Below are 16,267 nucleotides of genomic sequence, written 5' to 3'. Positions count from 1 at the left end.
ATAGTAAAGTGTTGTACACGTTTAACAAATCAAAAAAAAATAGTTTTTGAAACTAATTTGTCAGGGACTGAAATCAAGGCTCAAAATTTTACGTGCCCAAGTAGTCACAGTTTATAGGTGACGCTAGGAAATCCCACTGTACAAGTTCCAAACTCTATACTTCTAAGTAATGCTTAATATTCATACATTTTTAAAAGAGGGTAACCAGTTCCAGTTCAGAAGCCAACCAGTACACCAATACATCACTACGAACTAATAGCAAGAAAGACATTGTTTTCCTTAATAATAACAGTAATGACACTTTACACCCCAGAGCTAGAGAAAGTGCTTTTCTTACAGAAACTAACATCAGAACGCGGGGGTTGGGGGTGACGTCCCGCAGCTTGGCAGCCAGTCAGTGGCCCCGGGGCAGGTCTGGCTCGACAGGTGAGTTCCGGCCTCCGGGCAGCCGGCCTGGCTAGAAACTGCCATCTCAAGTCCTCAGGGCCCTGGGCGTCCACTCCCTCGCTCCAGGCGCCGGCCTGCCCTCACCCGGAGTTCGGCCCCCGGCGCCCGACGCCCTAGCGGAGCGGGCGGGGGCGGCCTGCAGGCCCCTCCCCGGCGCCCAACGGCAGCCGCGCAAGCAGCGGAGGAGGCGGGAGCGCCCAGGCCGCTGCGCTCATGGCGTCGCCCGGGTAAGTGAGGCGCTCCGGCTGCGCAGGGGGCGCCTCTTGGGTGAGGGGCGGGCCGAGCCGTGCGTGTCCGCGACCCGGCGGCCCCTCTGCTTCAGCCTCGGTCAGACCCCCGGTGACCCTGTCCCGTCAGGTGCCTGTCCGCGACCCGTGGCCTCCCCCGCCGACCTTGGGCGGTCGTGGCCGGGCCAGGGTCTCCCCGCGGGGTCGCCGGTGGGACCAGCTAGGCCAGCGGCCGGTCAGGACCCGAGAGCCCGAGAGATAGAGCCTGGGTCAGAGCAGTGAGAAGGCTGAGGGAGCGGACTCTGGGTCCTAGGTCTCGCCCGAGGCCGCAGAGAGGCTTGGCAGGCCTGACGTGTGCTTCTGGCGTTTGTACTTGCTTGCGTTGGAAGTTGATGCTTGGGTTCACTGTCGTTAGTACATCCCCAGGATGTTCCACAATGTCAGGGTACGGAGGACTCCGCTGGACCCTTGTCCAGAGGCGGAAAGCGGATCCGGGATCTAAGGCCCTGCCTGTGTTTGAGGGGGGCTTCTGTGGGATGGTTACACTTGTTCTGGTATTACCTCTTTTCTAGTGCTTTTCCTTTCTTCTTTTTAAAATAATGTTCTTTCTTAGGAAATTACAGTGACACATATAGTTTATATTTATTTGATAAAAAACTACCTCAACAGTTGATTTTACTAGTTGATTTTACTAGTTACTAGTTACGAGATCTGAAATGACATAATTAGACTAATGGTTTTGTGTCACAGAAAGGAAAACGGGACTCAAGGTCATAGTTTTAGTTGGTAAACATCCTTTTTGATTGTACTCCATCATTAGAGGGTCTTAGACCCAATAGTACTGATAGTAGTTCAAGCTGTGGATCATTGCAGTTCAGAGGGCTTACAGGTACAGGAGGACTTTGGGGTGGAGCACGTTGAAGTTAAACCTCCTACAAAGAGGTCTGCACTGTGCTGTGGAGTGATTTGGCTAGGCACAGTGGTCTGAATGAAGGTGAATGAAGCAATCTGAACTTGATCCAGGCCTGCAGGCGCCAACCAGATCATGGGCAATTTCCACCTGCCTAAAGCCTTTCTAGGCTTGAGGGCCAGCGGGCACGTCTGGGATCAGGCCTTTTCATTGCCAGCTCAGTATCTAGTACTTTGAGCTCATAAGGAGAATAAACAGTGACCCATCCTGGGAAGGCCAGGCTGATGGACCCAGAGGGTAAGGTCCCTGCATTCTTGCCCTGCCTGTTAGGAAGGTGTAAGGGCCTCTTGGAAGCAGCATGAAAGTGTTTGAGCCTTTTGGCTTCTTTTAGGCTTGTAGGAAATCATCACATTTTTCGTGTCAAAGCACAGTGCTTTGTAGACATGAATCAGAGGAGGGCCTTCTGTTGGATCAAAATTCTGTGGGTCAGTGATGCCTGAAACACGGTATGTATAATGGGTGGTATTTAATGTTTGTGGTTCTAGTAGTTGCGAGTGACTTGGTAAATTTGAAGTGTATAGTAATTTGTAATTTCCTAAAGGGTGTTTATTAACAAAACTGAGGTCATAAAACTCCTAATAGACTTAAAACTCTGTGCTTATTTGCTTTGATATGCATTCACTCACTGACTACAGTTCAGTCTCTAGATTTTACCCGCAACTGTCCTCTTTAATAGACTTCCCTGTAGGTGAGAGGATTGCCTCCTGGGATTCGTGACCTGTCACTCAGATAGCGGCCTGTAATTTTTCTTTTTTTAAGCTGGGGTCTGGCTGATGTAGTCATGGCTGGTCTGGGGCTTCAAGCTCACAGAGATGTACCTGCCTCCGACTGTTACCATTAAATCTCCTCACTACATTAGATGTTTTAGAGAGCAAGGGTAGAGCAATACCTGGCAGAGATGGAAGGAGCTAGTCACGGGGAGCGTGTGTCCCCAAGTCTGTTGTCTTTTGCTAAGTGCTGATCTGAGTGATTGGATGGCAGAGCTAGAGGGAATGGAGAAACGGGAACCTGTTTTTGAGGATCTTAACAGATGTGGTGTTAAAAAAAAAAAGGATGTGCTTGAGAAATGACCCATAACTCACTGTGTTCTGAACAAAGTAGAATCTAGACCAGTAGAGAAGGTAGGGACCATGGGCCCCTTACCCACCACTGAAAGGCATTTCTAGTCAGCATCGCCATGGCTCTGGGAGAATCAGGGGAGAAAGACAGGAGACACAGCACAGAGCTCGCCCGGCTGCTACCATCTTGCCCACTTCCTGACGGGTCTCGCTCCTATTACTAATCAGCTGGCTAGGGTTGTTTTGCTCTACTTGAATAGAACTCAAATCTCTTCAAGGGCTGGTCTTTGGCAACCTTATTTCCCTCTGTTTGCTCACAGCAATGGCCACAGTTATGGCGGGGAGTAGCAGCAGGTAGTACCTTATGTTAGAGCCCCGGGCAAGCTTTAAGTGTTGAGACCCTTATTCCCACAAGGGAATGTGGCTTCAGAACTTTGGGTTCTTGGTGCTTAAAACCGCATAGGCCTAGATTCTCATATCGTTGCCCCTTAAGATAGATCCTGGATCTCTGCTGGCAACCAGAGCCTGCTGTTCTCTCCTGGCATCTCAAGCCTTTTTAGCTGTGTCCAGTCTTCGTTCTTTGCTTTTCCTCTCTACCTCCACCGCTCTTCTTCCTGCTCTGCCTGCTTCTTCATCGCTGACTGTTGAGGGTCACTACCCCTGCTGCTGTTCTACGTCCATGTTACCATTTCTTTGCTGTCACTGGTATTTATTCCTGTTACCAGCTCAGCCCAGACTATTGAAAATGGGTAAGAAAAGAAAGTAGTCAAGGAAACCTTTTATTGAGCTTAATGTCACAAAAGCAGGGAGGCCGCACTAGAGAGTGTCTCTGACCACTAAGTGAGCCTGAGTGGCCTTCTCCAGAAAGACACTGACAACACTGCCCCCTCTCTCAATGTCTTTATTCTCGTGAAAATGAAGGTGTGCTCTCTTGAACTTAAGGTGCTTTTGGTTAAGGCTAGAGTTAAGTTTGGTTGTAGAAAGCTTCCCTGGCATGTACAAAGTCCTGGGTTCAATCCTGAGCACTGCATAAACTGGGCCTGGTGGCTCATGCCTGTAATACTAGCACCCTGGAAGTAGAGGCAGGAACATCAAAAGTTCAAGGCCATCATCCACTGTTAGAAGAGGTCAGCCTGGAATTCATGGTAACCTGTCTTAAAAGGAATTTAGTGATTTTAACAGTTCACTGCCCAAAGGAGAGGTAGCTGGATCTCTGCCAGCCTCACTCTCTTTCCATCTCTTGTCTTCACCGCGTGCAGATTTCCCACCTACCTAGATCTTCCTGTCTTGTCAGAGATGGCTTCTCTTTGATGGTTGGAGTGTCCTCGAGGATTTGTAGTCCATTTCTGCTAATCTCAGCACATATATTCTGCATTGCCATGTCTGTTTCTGTGGGTTTAACTGTTGATTCACAGTTCACACGTAGGTTTCTCGGAGTCTCTGTGGTCCTTGAAATTGTGTGCAGTATTGGGGTGGTCTGTATTTTCTTGGAATCAAAATCTAGCTATTATGGGCTTCAAGGTATAACTGTGTAGCCCAGGCAGGCCTTGAATTTATGATCCTCCAGCTTCGGTCTCTGGAACGCTGGATTACTGACCTTCACCCTGTGCTCTACCCATCCTATTTTTAAAAGCGTTCTCACTCTTCACAGTGTTGCAGCCATCCAGCCTGAATTCCCTGGTTCTTAATAATTTCTTCTTCTTACTTTTTAGTTTGTGTGTGTCGGGGGGGGGATATTTATGCCATGGGTTCCATAGGAGTCAGAGGAGAACTTCTTTGTTCCCTTTGTCCGTTCTTTCCTTCCTTATGCAGAACTTTTGCATAAGTTCTGGAATTGAATTCAGGGTGCCAAGTTTGCACACAAGCACTTCTTCAATTTTTTGTAAATCTGACACTCTCTCTGTCTCTCTCTCTCTCTCTCTCTCTTTCTCTCTGTTTTTTTGAGACATGGTTTCTCTGTGTAAGAGCTTTTGCTGTTCTGGAATTCACTTTGTAGACCAGACTGGCCTTGAACTCACAGAGATCCACCTGCCTCTGCCTTCTGAGTGCTGGTATTAAAGATGTGCGTCACAGCGCCTGGCTAAGACTGTCTTTCTTAAATAATAGTGTAAAGGCTGGAGAGATGGCTCAATGGTTAGGACCACTGACTGCTCTTCCAGGGGACCTGGGTTCAATTTCCAGCACCCATATGGCAACTTGCAACTTTCTGTAACTTTTTAAGATCTGACAACCTCACACAATCATACATGCAGTCAAAACACCAATGCACATAAAATAAAAATAAATAAATAAATTATAAAATACTAGTGTCAGTTCTCCCATTATTTTGAGAGGATTTTTTTCTAAATCTCCAAAACTGTGGCGGATATCAGTCTATTTGAGACAGGGTTGCATGCAGCCTGGGCTGGCCTCAAACTCACTGTGTACCCGAGGATGACCTTGATGCACTGATTTTCTTGCCTCTGTCTCCCAAGTACTAGGATTGCAGACATGCGCTACCACACCCAGCTAAGACAGCAAACCTTTAGACATTCTTTTTAGATTTATTTGTTTATGAATATTTTGCCTGCATATATATGTATGTGAACCGTGTGCATGCCTGGTGGCTAAGGAAGTCAGAAGAGAGCTTCAGAACCCTGGGAACTGAAGTTATGGGTGCTGGGACTTGAACCCAGGTCTTCTGCAAGAGCAATAAATGCTCTTAACCCCTGAACCATCTCCCTAGCGCCTAGCAATTTTTTTGTATGCAGTTTTTCTTATACACAAACATCCCTATGATATAATTTCTAAATTACTGACTAGTAATAAAAATAAAACATTTGTAACAATATACTATAATAACAGTTTGCAATTAGAATCATTAGTAAGTAAAATAAGAGTCACTTGAACACAAGCTGTGATACTGTGACAGTTGACCTGGTAATCAGGACGATTTTTAAGTGACTAACCAGTTGGTGACATATATCAAGATATGCTAGCAAAAGGGATGACTCATGTCCTGGGTGTAACTGGACTGGAGGCAGACCTTCATGCTATTCAGAACAGTATGAACTTTGAAGCTTAGGAATTCTTTTTTTTTTTTTTTTGGTCTTTCAAGACTGGGTTTCTCTGTAGCTTTGGAGCCTATCCTGGAACTAGCTCTGTAGACCAGGCTCGAACTCACAAAGATCCACCTGCCTCTGCCTCCCAAGTGCTGGGATTAAAGGTGTGCGCCACCACCACCCGACTTTATATATACACTTATTTCTCTTTTTACTTATTGAGTTATTCTCATTAAATCCTGACCGATGTTAAATGGATTTTTTTTCAGAATGAGTTTATAAAATGGTACCTGTATTTTATTTAACTTTCATTTCTTTTTTTTAAATTATAAACTGATTGGCCTAGTATCTCAGGCTTATTTATTAACTCTTATAACTTATATTAGCCCATAATTCTTGTCTGTATTAGCTACATGGCTTGGTACCTTTTTTGGCAAAGCTGTCATATCTTGCTATCTTGCTTCTTCTACGACTGGGTCACGACTGCAGACTCAAATATCCCTTTTTTGTTTGTTTGTTTTAAGACAGGCTTTCTCTGTAGCTTTTTAGAGCCTGTCCTGGGACTTGCTCTGTAGTCTGGCCTCAAACTCACAGAGATCTGCCTGCCTCTGCCTCCCGAGTGCTGGGATTAAAGGCATATGCTACCACCGCTTGGTTTAGGAATTCTTTATTTTTTTAAAAAAATTTAGTATTTCTAGCCTACAGTTGTCCAGGAATAACTAAGAAATAACTCTGGAAAGTGGAACTTCATGGTGTGTGCATGTGTGTGGTAGTTACGTCGTCTGTTACACAGCCTTGCACATGAAATTATACATCTCCTGTTACCTCGTCTGAGTTTGGAGAGTACCCTACAAACTTTCCTTTTTGTTCATTGCTAGTTTTTTGTTTTTTGAGAGGGGTTCTGGGATTCAGCCCTCTATGTCTGAACTACATCTTACTTAGATCTCTTTACTTTTTACTTTGAGACAGTATCTCACTACATGTTCAGACTAGCCTTGAACTCACTCTGTCACTTAGGCAGGCCTTGAACTTGTGATCCTCCGGTACCAACTCTGGAATGGCTTGAGTTACAGGCTTTTGCCACCCAGACCCGTCTTTTAATCTGTCTGTACATAAGAGCATAAGAGTGGTCATATTGTCATAGTGTTTTGTGTTCATTTTATTTGGCCACCAATATGTCTTTTTATTTTTTTTCAAGACAGGGTTCCTCTGTGTATCTGTGGCTGTTGTGGAACTTGCTCTCTAGATCAGGCTGGCCTCAATCTCAGAGATTCTCCTCTGCCTCTGCTGGGATTAAAGGCATGAGCCACCACACTGGCTAATAGTATGTCTTGGAATTCTTTCTATAAGAGAAACAGATCCCTACCATTTGGCAGTTGGGTTCTGTTCTGTGGCATGGTTATAATATTGAGTTAAGAATGGTTAGGTAATGCTCCCCATCTGTACCCCTAGACAGTTCAAGAGCAGATACAAAGAACTGGCCTTTGCTGAACTGGAGGCACAATATCCTTAATCTGCACTCTGGATGCAGAAGCAGGCGGATTTCTGAGAGTTTGAGGCCGGCCTGGTCTACATAGTAGGTTTTAGGCCAACCAGGGCTATATATTGAGACTTTATCTCACAACCCAACCTCTCCCTGCGCTGCCCCCCCAAAAGTTGGTTCTCCTAGATGGAGATCTTGGCCATTTTAAAATCGCTACCACCCAAGTATCCTATAGATGGCATTATTTTGCCCCCTGGCCTCTTGCATTTCTTCAATAATATTCAGTCCCAATTTGTTTGATCAGATTGGCAACATTGAATTCTAAGCACTCATATTTCATAATACCTGATTTGCATGCAAGTGAACTCATACTCCTCAACTTTTGGTTTGGGCTGAGATCATCACACACAGAGAAAGGAAGATATTCAGGCTGAGGAAGAAGAGGATGTAGATGTCAGGGGTACCAAGTTAGACAGGTGGAGGAGGTCCGACTGAGTGGGGCTGTGTGAGGAAACTTAGCTAAGGTGGGAGTATGATGTTCTAGGTGAGGTGACTCAACCGTGGCTAGGAACCCAAGGCTGGTGCCTGAGCAGGAAGGAGCCTAAGAAGGACTCCCCCTCTGTCCCTCCTTTTTTCCTTTCTTTTTTCAGCCTTTCTCTCTGCCTATTTTTTTTTAAAGATTTATTTGCTTATCTTATGTGTATGAATGTTTGTCTGCCTGTGCACCATGGGTGTTTGAGATTGCTCTTAATCACTGAGCCGGGCTCTCCAGCTCCTCCTCTCTACCTATCTTTTTTTTTTTTTTTAAAAAAAAAACTTTATTTAACTTTATTTCATGCATATTGGTATAATGATGTCAGATTCTCTTGAACTGGATTTACAGACAGCTGTGAGCTGCCATGTGGATGCTAGGAATTGAACCCAGGTCCTCTGGAGGAGCAGTCAGTGCTCTTAACCACTGAGCCATCTCACCAGCCCCTCTGGGCTGTCTTGTTTCTTCCTTCTTCTTCTCTCTTGTCCTCTTTCTCCCCTCCCTCCTCTGCTGCCTTCTTCCCTCCTCTTTCACCCTTACCCTCTTCCCAGGTTCCGATCTTACTTGATCTTTGTAATCTCAACTGGAGACCTTGTGTCTACTTTGCTCTCTCCCCTCCCCCCAGGACATCCTCACTGCTGAATTCTCAGAGCAGTTAAAAGTACTTGCACTAACACTTGACTGGACATTAAAAAATACCCAGGGCTTTATTTTAGTCTCTTGTGCTTCCTAAAGATACTCAGCATGCATTTGTGGGGGTGGAAGGGCTTGTCTTTCCTACTGAAGTCTGGGTTGAGTAGGCCAGATATTGGGGGTTGGGGAAAGAGGAGAGAGACTAACTTGCCACACTTGGAGAAAACAAGGTATTTGTCATGCTTTGAGAGAAAATCTAACAGGAACGCTTTTGTTGCACAGATGCTGGGTGAGCCTTCAGCATTCAGATTTGCAGTGGCTCCATGAACCTAGAATCCCCATATGGGTGCATTTGGTGATCTAACAGGGGTAGCGTAGGCCGGAGTGTTCTGGCTTTGCGGGGTAGTTCTTCATCATCAGTCCTGTTGTTGACCTCTCTGTGCCTAGAAACAAACCAGAATCCCTGAGTCAGGGACTTCACAGGCCAGAGAGTGCTCTTAAATTTAGATCAGGCCCTCTTCCAGCAAGAGTGCTGTCAGGCCCTGTTCAGGGTCTTGACTGTTTAATCTTCATAGCAAGCTTATGCAGTGGACACTGTTACTGTATCCTTCCCATGGAGCTTTAAGGTGACACTTGATCCCAAATGAATTTGTGTGTGCCTTGTGTGTGTGCGTGCGCGTGTGCGTTCATGCGTGTGTGTGTGTGTGTGTGTGTGTGTGTATGTATGTGAGGGTGTGCGTGTGTGTGTGAGAGAGAGGTGTGTGTCTGTGCTCTATGGAGGCCCACGGTTGGTGCTGAGTGTGTTTCTTCAGTTGTTTTTTACATTTATTTATTTATTTATTTATTTATTTATTTATTTATTTATTTGAGACAACATCTCTCGCTGAACCTGAAATTCGTCTACTCATCTAGGCTGCCTGGCCAGTGAACTTCAGGGATCTGCCTGTCTCAGCCCCCAATTTCCCTCCAAGGCTGGAGTTGCAGGCATGTGCCTGATGTACAGACCAAAGAAACGGGTTCACTCAGGTTTATTGGGTTAATGACAGGACCATGGGTGAGAGGCTGCTTGGAGGAACAGGGGTGATTCAGGAGCAGCTGCTGTCACTGAAAGGTCCTAGGAGCAGGGGTGGGGCTTGTGGGCAGCTGCACCCGGCACTCTCCTAGGTACTGCTTTTACTCTTATTTATTTTGTATTTTGTTTTGTATGCATGTATGCGTGAGTGTGTGTGGTGGTAGTGGGAGGCATGTCACAGGACACACAGAGAGGTCAGAGGACAGCTTGTGGAAGTTGCCTCTCTCCTTCCACTGTGTGAGTCCCAGGGATCAATCAGCTCGGGTCATCATGCTTGACAGCAAGCGCTTTTACCTGCTGAGCCCTCTCACTGCCCCTTATTCTTACACACACATGCACACGCATAAACACACGTTCACACACATACATTAACACATGCATGTGGCGTATGTGTTTTGTGGTGTATACGCATGTGTGTGGAGACTAGAGGTCCATGTTGGGTGTCTCTTTAATCAACTCATTTTAATTTTTAATTGCGTGTATATGGATGGCAGAGTATGGATTTGTACATGAGTGCAGTGCCTGAGGAGGCTAGAGAACCAGAGTCCCGAGGGTTTGAAGGTAAAGATGAGCCACCCCATGTGGTACTGGGGACCTAAAGCCATCTCTCCAGCTTTTTTATCACTTCTCCCTGTATTTCAAGCCATGGTCTCTAACTGACCCTGGAACTTGGTGACTGAGCTTCTGATTAGCCAGTGTACCCCAGAAGTCTGCCTGTGTGTGTTCTCGTAGTGCAGGGTTACAGACGGGCATTGCTCTGCTCATATTCATACTGGTGTGTGCGGCCGGCACTTTACTGACCGAGCCATAGTGGGACTGCGGTTTATTGCTTTTGTAGCTTTTGGAGGTCCTGTGGCTCTTGTCACTTTCTGAGCTTCCTGAGCCTTATAAACGCCCCTTCCCTCTAGGAGGGAGTATCTCAATTTGGAGGAAATAGACACAACAGATGTCTTCACCCCAGACCGAGTGTAGGTGTTGTTGTACGTCCTCCCAATCAGATATGTTGAAGTCGGAGCCCCTGTGAATGTGATTTTGGAAACTGGATCCTTGCAGACGTGATTTGTTAGAATGAGGCCTCTACAGGATTAGGGCGGTCTCTGGATGTATGACCATTGTTTTTATATGAAGCAGAGAAGAACCAGGCACATAGAAAGGGAGGTGTAAAGACTGAGGTGATGAGGTGACACTGCTGTTAAGCCACACACACACTGCTAGTTCCCTGAGGCAGGTGTCACAAGGTACTGCTGTTGTGTGGTAGACTTTTCTTACAGAGATGCATCACACATCTATACTCACCCCAGATCACGGAGCCCATGACAGACCAAGTACTGATACCATAGAAGTCCAGTTTGATGAACCAGTCAGTTTTATTAGGGCTACTTACAGGAGCAGAAATGACTCAAAGGCAACTGCATCACCAAAGCCCATCCAGCATGAGTGACAGCTCACAGAGCCGGGACCTTAGCACACTACCGCTGCAGGAGGCTCCGCAGATAAAGAGTGGCCTTTGCAGGTCCGGGAAGCAGGGCTGGTCTCTGCTTCTGTTGATTGTCTGGTCTGGTCTGACTCTCTTCTGGGAACCTGTGTTTGCTCCCTGCTTCTTCCAGGCTGCTGGGCTTGTCTCAGAGTCTTCTGTGCAGCAAGGTTCCTTAGAAAGTGGCTCTCAGCAATCTTTACTGTTTATTCTTGGGAGGGAGGGGCCAAGTGAATCTGCTCAGTTTCAGAGACTTCCTGAATCTGTTTTGGGTTGTATACTTTTTGTTGCTAAGGAGCATCTCTGAAGGATGGGGTATTTCCCTGGTCCAGAATAGTCTCTTTTCCCTTTACAACTATGTCACAAGAGCTTTCCCTCCAAGACGGAAGGTTTTAATCTGGGAGGAAACTGCTATACACCAACTGCAGATAGATACCTGACGAAATGCTTGTTCTCACCATTCTGGAGACTTCCAAACCCAAGCGTTCTGGATGGCTGTGGACAGTACTTGACTTTTCTGACTTGCACGTGGGTCACTGCAGTCTGCACCCTGTGGACGTGCCATCCTTCATGTGTGTCCAACTTGTCCTCTCCATAGGGAAACTGCTCATTCTATTGAGGCCCACCCTACCCCATTACCCCATTTTTTTTTTTAAGTCAAGCTCTTACTCTATAGCTCTGGATGGACTTGAACTCACTAGATAGGTCAGGCTGCACCCAAACTAGCCATAAACCTCCTGCCTCAGTGTCCTAAGAGCTTAGATTACAGGCATGAACCACCTTACCTGAAAGTGACCTTATTTTAATTTAGCTAATTAGGCTTGCAAGGATATTGTTTCCAAGTAGGATCACAAACAGTTCAACCCACAACACATCCACAGGGTTTTTAAACATTTATATCTCAGAGCGAATGTCCTAGGATATTGTTTTGCTTTAAGTTGAGGGTCCCCAGTTAACACCAAAGGAAGAGGGAACCTTAGGCTTTCCTGTCTCTTTCTGGAAATGTAGGGCATAAGGGGAAGGGAACTTCAAAAATAGAGACGTTCTTTATTATGCAAAGCAGTTAGTAACTCCTAGTGTTTACAGTTGGTGAGTGGTTCTCTGTGCTTACTCTAAGTCAAGCTCCTTTGTTCGTTTGTGCCCACTGTAGGCTGATTGGTACACGTGCCCACTGTAGGCTGATTGGTACATGAGCCTACTGCAGGCTGATTGGTACACATCCTGTGCCTGTACTTAGCTATGCTTGTCAACTCTCAGCACCATAAGAAAAAAAAAAAAGATGAAACAAAAGTTTTGTAAAATTATTAGTAACAGAGCTAGAAAGGAAGCAGCTCATGTTCGGGTCCCAGCCATATTTGATAATGTGGGCACACTTCTCTGAGCCCTGCTTTCCTCCTTGTAGTGTGGTTTGGGAGCCACATGAGCTGCTGTAAGATGCCATAGACATGCAATCACAGCTTTGACTACTCTTCTCACAGATCTTGAGATAGCCGATTAGGTTCATGAGATTTGGTTTCTGGTAAGGGCCTTATTTCTGTGTCTGCAGGGGAGAGTGGCCCTCTTTAGAGGTCACCCATCCTATCACATGAAGGCCTCACCTTGTAGCCTGCCTTGATCTTAAGTTACTTATAGATCTCAAGTCCAGATATAATCACTGGGGGGAAACTGCGACGTGAGTACTTTGAGGGGCACAACCAGTCTGTTAAACTGCTAGAGGACATTGTGCATTTAGTGAAGCTGTAGACTGAAAGGCATTAGCAACAAGGCTGACTCTGCCTCCAGTTAAACCTGATACTTCAGGAGCAGCAGTGGACCTGCAAACCATGGTTTGCACATCCCAGTTGTGACATGGTTAGCCAGCAGGAATCGAAGCCCAGAACTTGCCAACAGACACTCTTCTATGAGCACGATTGCGAGGCCATCCTTTGACTGCTGTGTGCTTACCGTTTCCTTGTGTAGAACAGAAAGGAGTGAAGTCAGATTACTGTCCTGAGTGCTGGACAGAATATAGGTCCTAGGGGTGAGTGTCTAGTCCTGGGACATGGCTGGACCAAAGTCCTGAGCTGTAGAAAATCTGCTGCCTGGCTTAGCCCTGCCTGAGATTCTCTGGCAATGTCTTTGAACCTCCAAGCCAAGCCTGCAGCTTTTGTTCTGAGTAACTGTGTTTAACCAGACACACTAAATTTATGTTGTATTTATTTAGTGTGTATGTGCACATGCATGAGTGCATATGTACCTGTGTGTACACATGTAAGCATGCAAGCATGTGGAAGTCGGGACAGCTCGTTCTCTCCTTCCATCATGCTGATGTGCTCAGGTTGTGCTCAGGTTGTCAGGCCTAGCAGCAAGTACCTTAGTCCTATGAGCATCTTGCTGACCTCCTGCATCATTTTACTCTGTTCCTTTCTGTCTCACTTGTCGTCCTGCCCTCAGACCAGGGCCTTGCACATGCCATGCAAGTGCTCCACCACTGACCTACATCCCAGCCAGACTCTCCTTTTTTCTTTCTTTCTTTCTTTCTTTCTTTCTTTCTTTCTTTCTTTCTTGTTTTTTTTTTTTTGAGGACCTCTTTTGTTACTTAATAATCCCATTCTTGAGAGCTTTTCTAATCACCTTCCAAAACCCTACTCCAAATACCATCACGTTGGTTTTAGGCTTTGGGCATAATGAACTTTGAGGTACCAAGTACATTCGGCCTGAGAGTCAGTTGCTTTCTTCCTGGTACTTTCCCCCCTTAAGCCTTTCAGTCTCTTTTTCCTAAGAAATAAGATATTCTGTTATATAACCACAGCATAGTTAACATTGACTGGACACATATTTCATTTTTATTTTGCCCTGAAATTTCTTCTTCAGGATATAATCTAGGATCAGCTGTTGTGCTTGGTTTTCTGGAAGCTTTCTCTCTCACCCTCTGGTATAATATCCTTTGTTTTCAGTTTGTTATGGCCTGGTTCTACCGTCTTGGACAGAACACTTAGAGGCCACAGTGGGTGCACACTAAGGCCTGGCTTCATTGTTAAGATTAGTTTGGATCAACTCAGGAAGTATCACTTGAGCTCTATGGCAATTACCGCTATTGTTTTCTCCCTGCACATCTTAGGGACACTCTAGGACTGAGCAGACAGCTTGTCCCCCATTAGCCCTGCTGGCCCTTCACTTTGACTTGACACTATTCTGATTTCAACAGTTGAAGGGTAGTACTGTTCTTTGTTTGTTTGTTTGTTTGTTTGTTTGTAGACAGTGTTTCTCTGTGTAGTCCTGGCTGTCCTGGAACTTATTCTGTAGACTGGACTGACCTCAAACTCAGAGATCCACCTGCCTTTGCCTCTGTCTCCCAAGTACTAGGATTTAAGGTGTGCGCCATCACTGCTGGGCTTGATGGCACAGTTAATGTTGAAATGCTTTCACTTTTATTATTATTCTGTGAGCCAGAGTGCTTGAGCTATTTATTACCTATATGGACAAATCCATTTGCTTTTCAGGATTTTGTTTTGTTTCCCTTGTATATTTGTTCTGAGACAGGATCTCACTATGAAGCCGTAGGTTAATTCACAAAGATCTCCTTGCCTCTGCCTTCTGCATGCTGGGATTAAAGGCATGCACCCTCACTTCTGAATTGGTTTTCAGTGTTTTTTCTTTTTTAGATTTATTTATACATATGAATGTTTTTCCTGCATATATGTATCATGTGCACCATATGTCTGCTTGGTGTTAGAAGAGGACCCCTGAAACTGGAGCTGTGGATGGTTGTGAGCCACCATATGGGTGCTGGGAATAGAACCCAGGTCCTCCACAAGAGCAGCATGTGCTCCTAGTCACTGAGCCGTCGCTCCAGCTCTGTCATTTTACTGATTATATTTTATTCTTTTCCTGCTCATGTTATTCCAATTTTGGTCAATGGGAATCTCTTGAGTGTAGTTGGAGGCTGTTCGTTCGTTCCTGGCTGCCCAGGCTTGAAATAACCACACAGAAACCATATTATTTGAAATACTGTTTGACCAATAGTTTAAGTGTACTTCTGGCAAACTCATATCTTAAATTAACCCATTTCTATTAATCTGCGTATCAACACACAGCCGTGGCCTACTGACGAAGTTTTGGAGGCTCCAGAGGAGGTGTCTGTCTCCAGCGGCAGCTACTCTCTGTCTCTATATCTCTCCCAGTCTGGCTGTATCTTGTTAAGTCATTGGCCGAAAGCAGCTTCTTTATCAACCAATAAAAGCAATACACATACAGGACTTCCCACATCACTTGAGCAGCTGCATGAATTCAGAGACATCCCCAAGACTTTGTAGAGTTTCTGTTCATCTACACCTAAATGATTGGGTCCTCTTCTCTCCCTCAGTCATGGTGTTAGCCAGCATCTCCAAGAAGTCCTGAGTTCTCTCATAAGAAGTGACAGTGAAGAATGACATGCTCATAGCTCCGCTCTGTCTGTGCTTGCCGACTCTTTCAGCCAGAGAGGAAACACACATGTATAAACAGACATACATGGATATAGGCGTGTGCACACATCTGAGTATGGATGCCCAGTATTCATGTATTCACCTTCAGTCAGAACCTTTACCCTCAGGTTTGCTTGTTCCCACTTTTCTTCTCTCTCTCTTCCCTCTCTCTCTCTTTTGTTGTTGTTGTTGTTTTCTTCTTCTAGATTTCTCTGTGTAGCCCTGACTGTCCTGAAATTCGTTCTGTAGACCAGGCTGGCCTCAAACTCAGATCCACCTGCTTCTGTGTCTGTGTCCATACTGCCCTCCCTGCCCCCAGCTGGGATTAAAGGTGTGTACCACCACCGCCTGGCTGCTTGCGCTCTTTTTTAAAAAAATGTGTGTGTGCATGCATGTATGCACTTGTGTTTGTGTGTGTGTGCATGTATGTATGCATGTATGTGTGTATGTCACATGTACATGTGTGTTCATGGGTGTGTGTTATGTATTATGTGCATATGTATGTAAGGCACTCTCGTGCACATGTGGAAGTCAGAGGACAGCTTTTCAGGAGTCTGCTTTCTTCTTCCATCTTGCTTTTGAGATGGGGGTCTGTACTCTGCTGTTGCTGTCCTTTTTGTTACCGTAGACTGCCTTAAGTCTCACCTCTTGCCAGAGGAATTCTAGGGTCTAGGGGTGCTGCTACATCTAGCTGCTTCCATGGGTTGTCAGGGTGGAACTCAGGTGTCAGTTTGTGTGGCAAGCCCTTTTGCCTGCTGAACGGTCTCTGGCTCCTGTTTGCTGTTTCTATGATACACCTAAAATGATTTAAAAATTTTTTTTTGAATACAGGGTCCATCTTTGTAGCCTTGTTTGGGCTTGGAACTTGCAATTCTCCTACCTCAG

At 45.6% G+C, this 16,267-nt stretch overlaps 1 protein-coding gene across 3 annotated transcripts in view; it reads left to right on the top strand.

The window, feature by feature from the left end:
• The first annotated feature begins 589 nt into the window (after positions 1–589).
• Positions 590–16,267, top strand: part of Urgcp (upregulator of cell proliferation) — a 28,795-nt gene continuing 13,117 nt past the window's right edge. Inside the window, exon 1 of one of the 3 annotated variants that reach the window (XM_085692160.2) lies at positions 590–674. In XM_085692160.2, coding sequence (XP_085548286.1) covers positions 661–674 — 14 coding nt within the window. In that variant the 5' untranslated portion in view covers positions 590–660. Of the gene's footprint in view, positions 675–1,919; positions 2,091–16,267 lie in introns of those variants that run through there. The other 2 variants (XM_085692161.2, XM_048450046.3) reach the window with 2 other exon arrangements.

The sequence above is a fragment of the Myodes glareolus genome, chromosome 8 (assembly GCF_982192425.1).
Source record: "Myodes glareolus chromosome 8, mMyoGla1.1, whole genome shotgun sequence".
In the NCBI taxonomy this organism is placed as follows: Eukaryota; Metazoa; Chordata; class Mammalia; order Rodentia; family Cricetidae; genus Myodes; species Myodes glareolus.
Note: the sequence above shows the minus strand (reverse complement) of the source record. Positions and strands in the feature narration are given on the sequence as shown.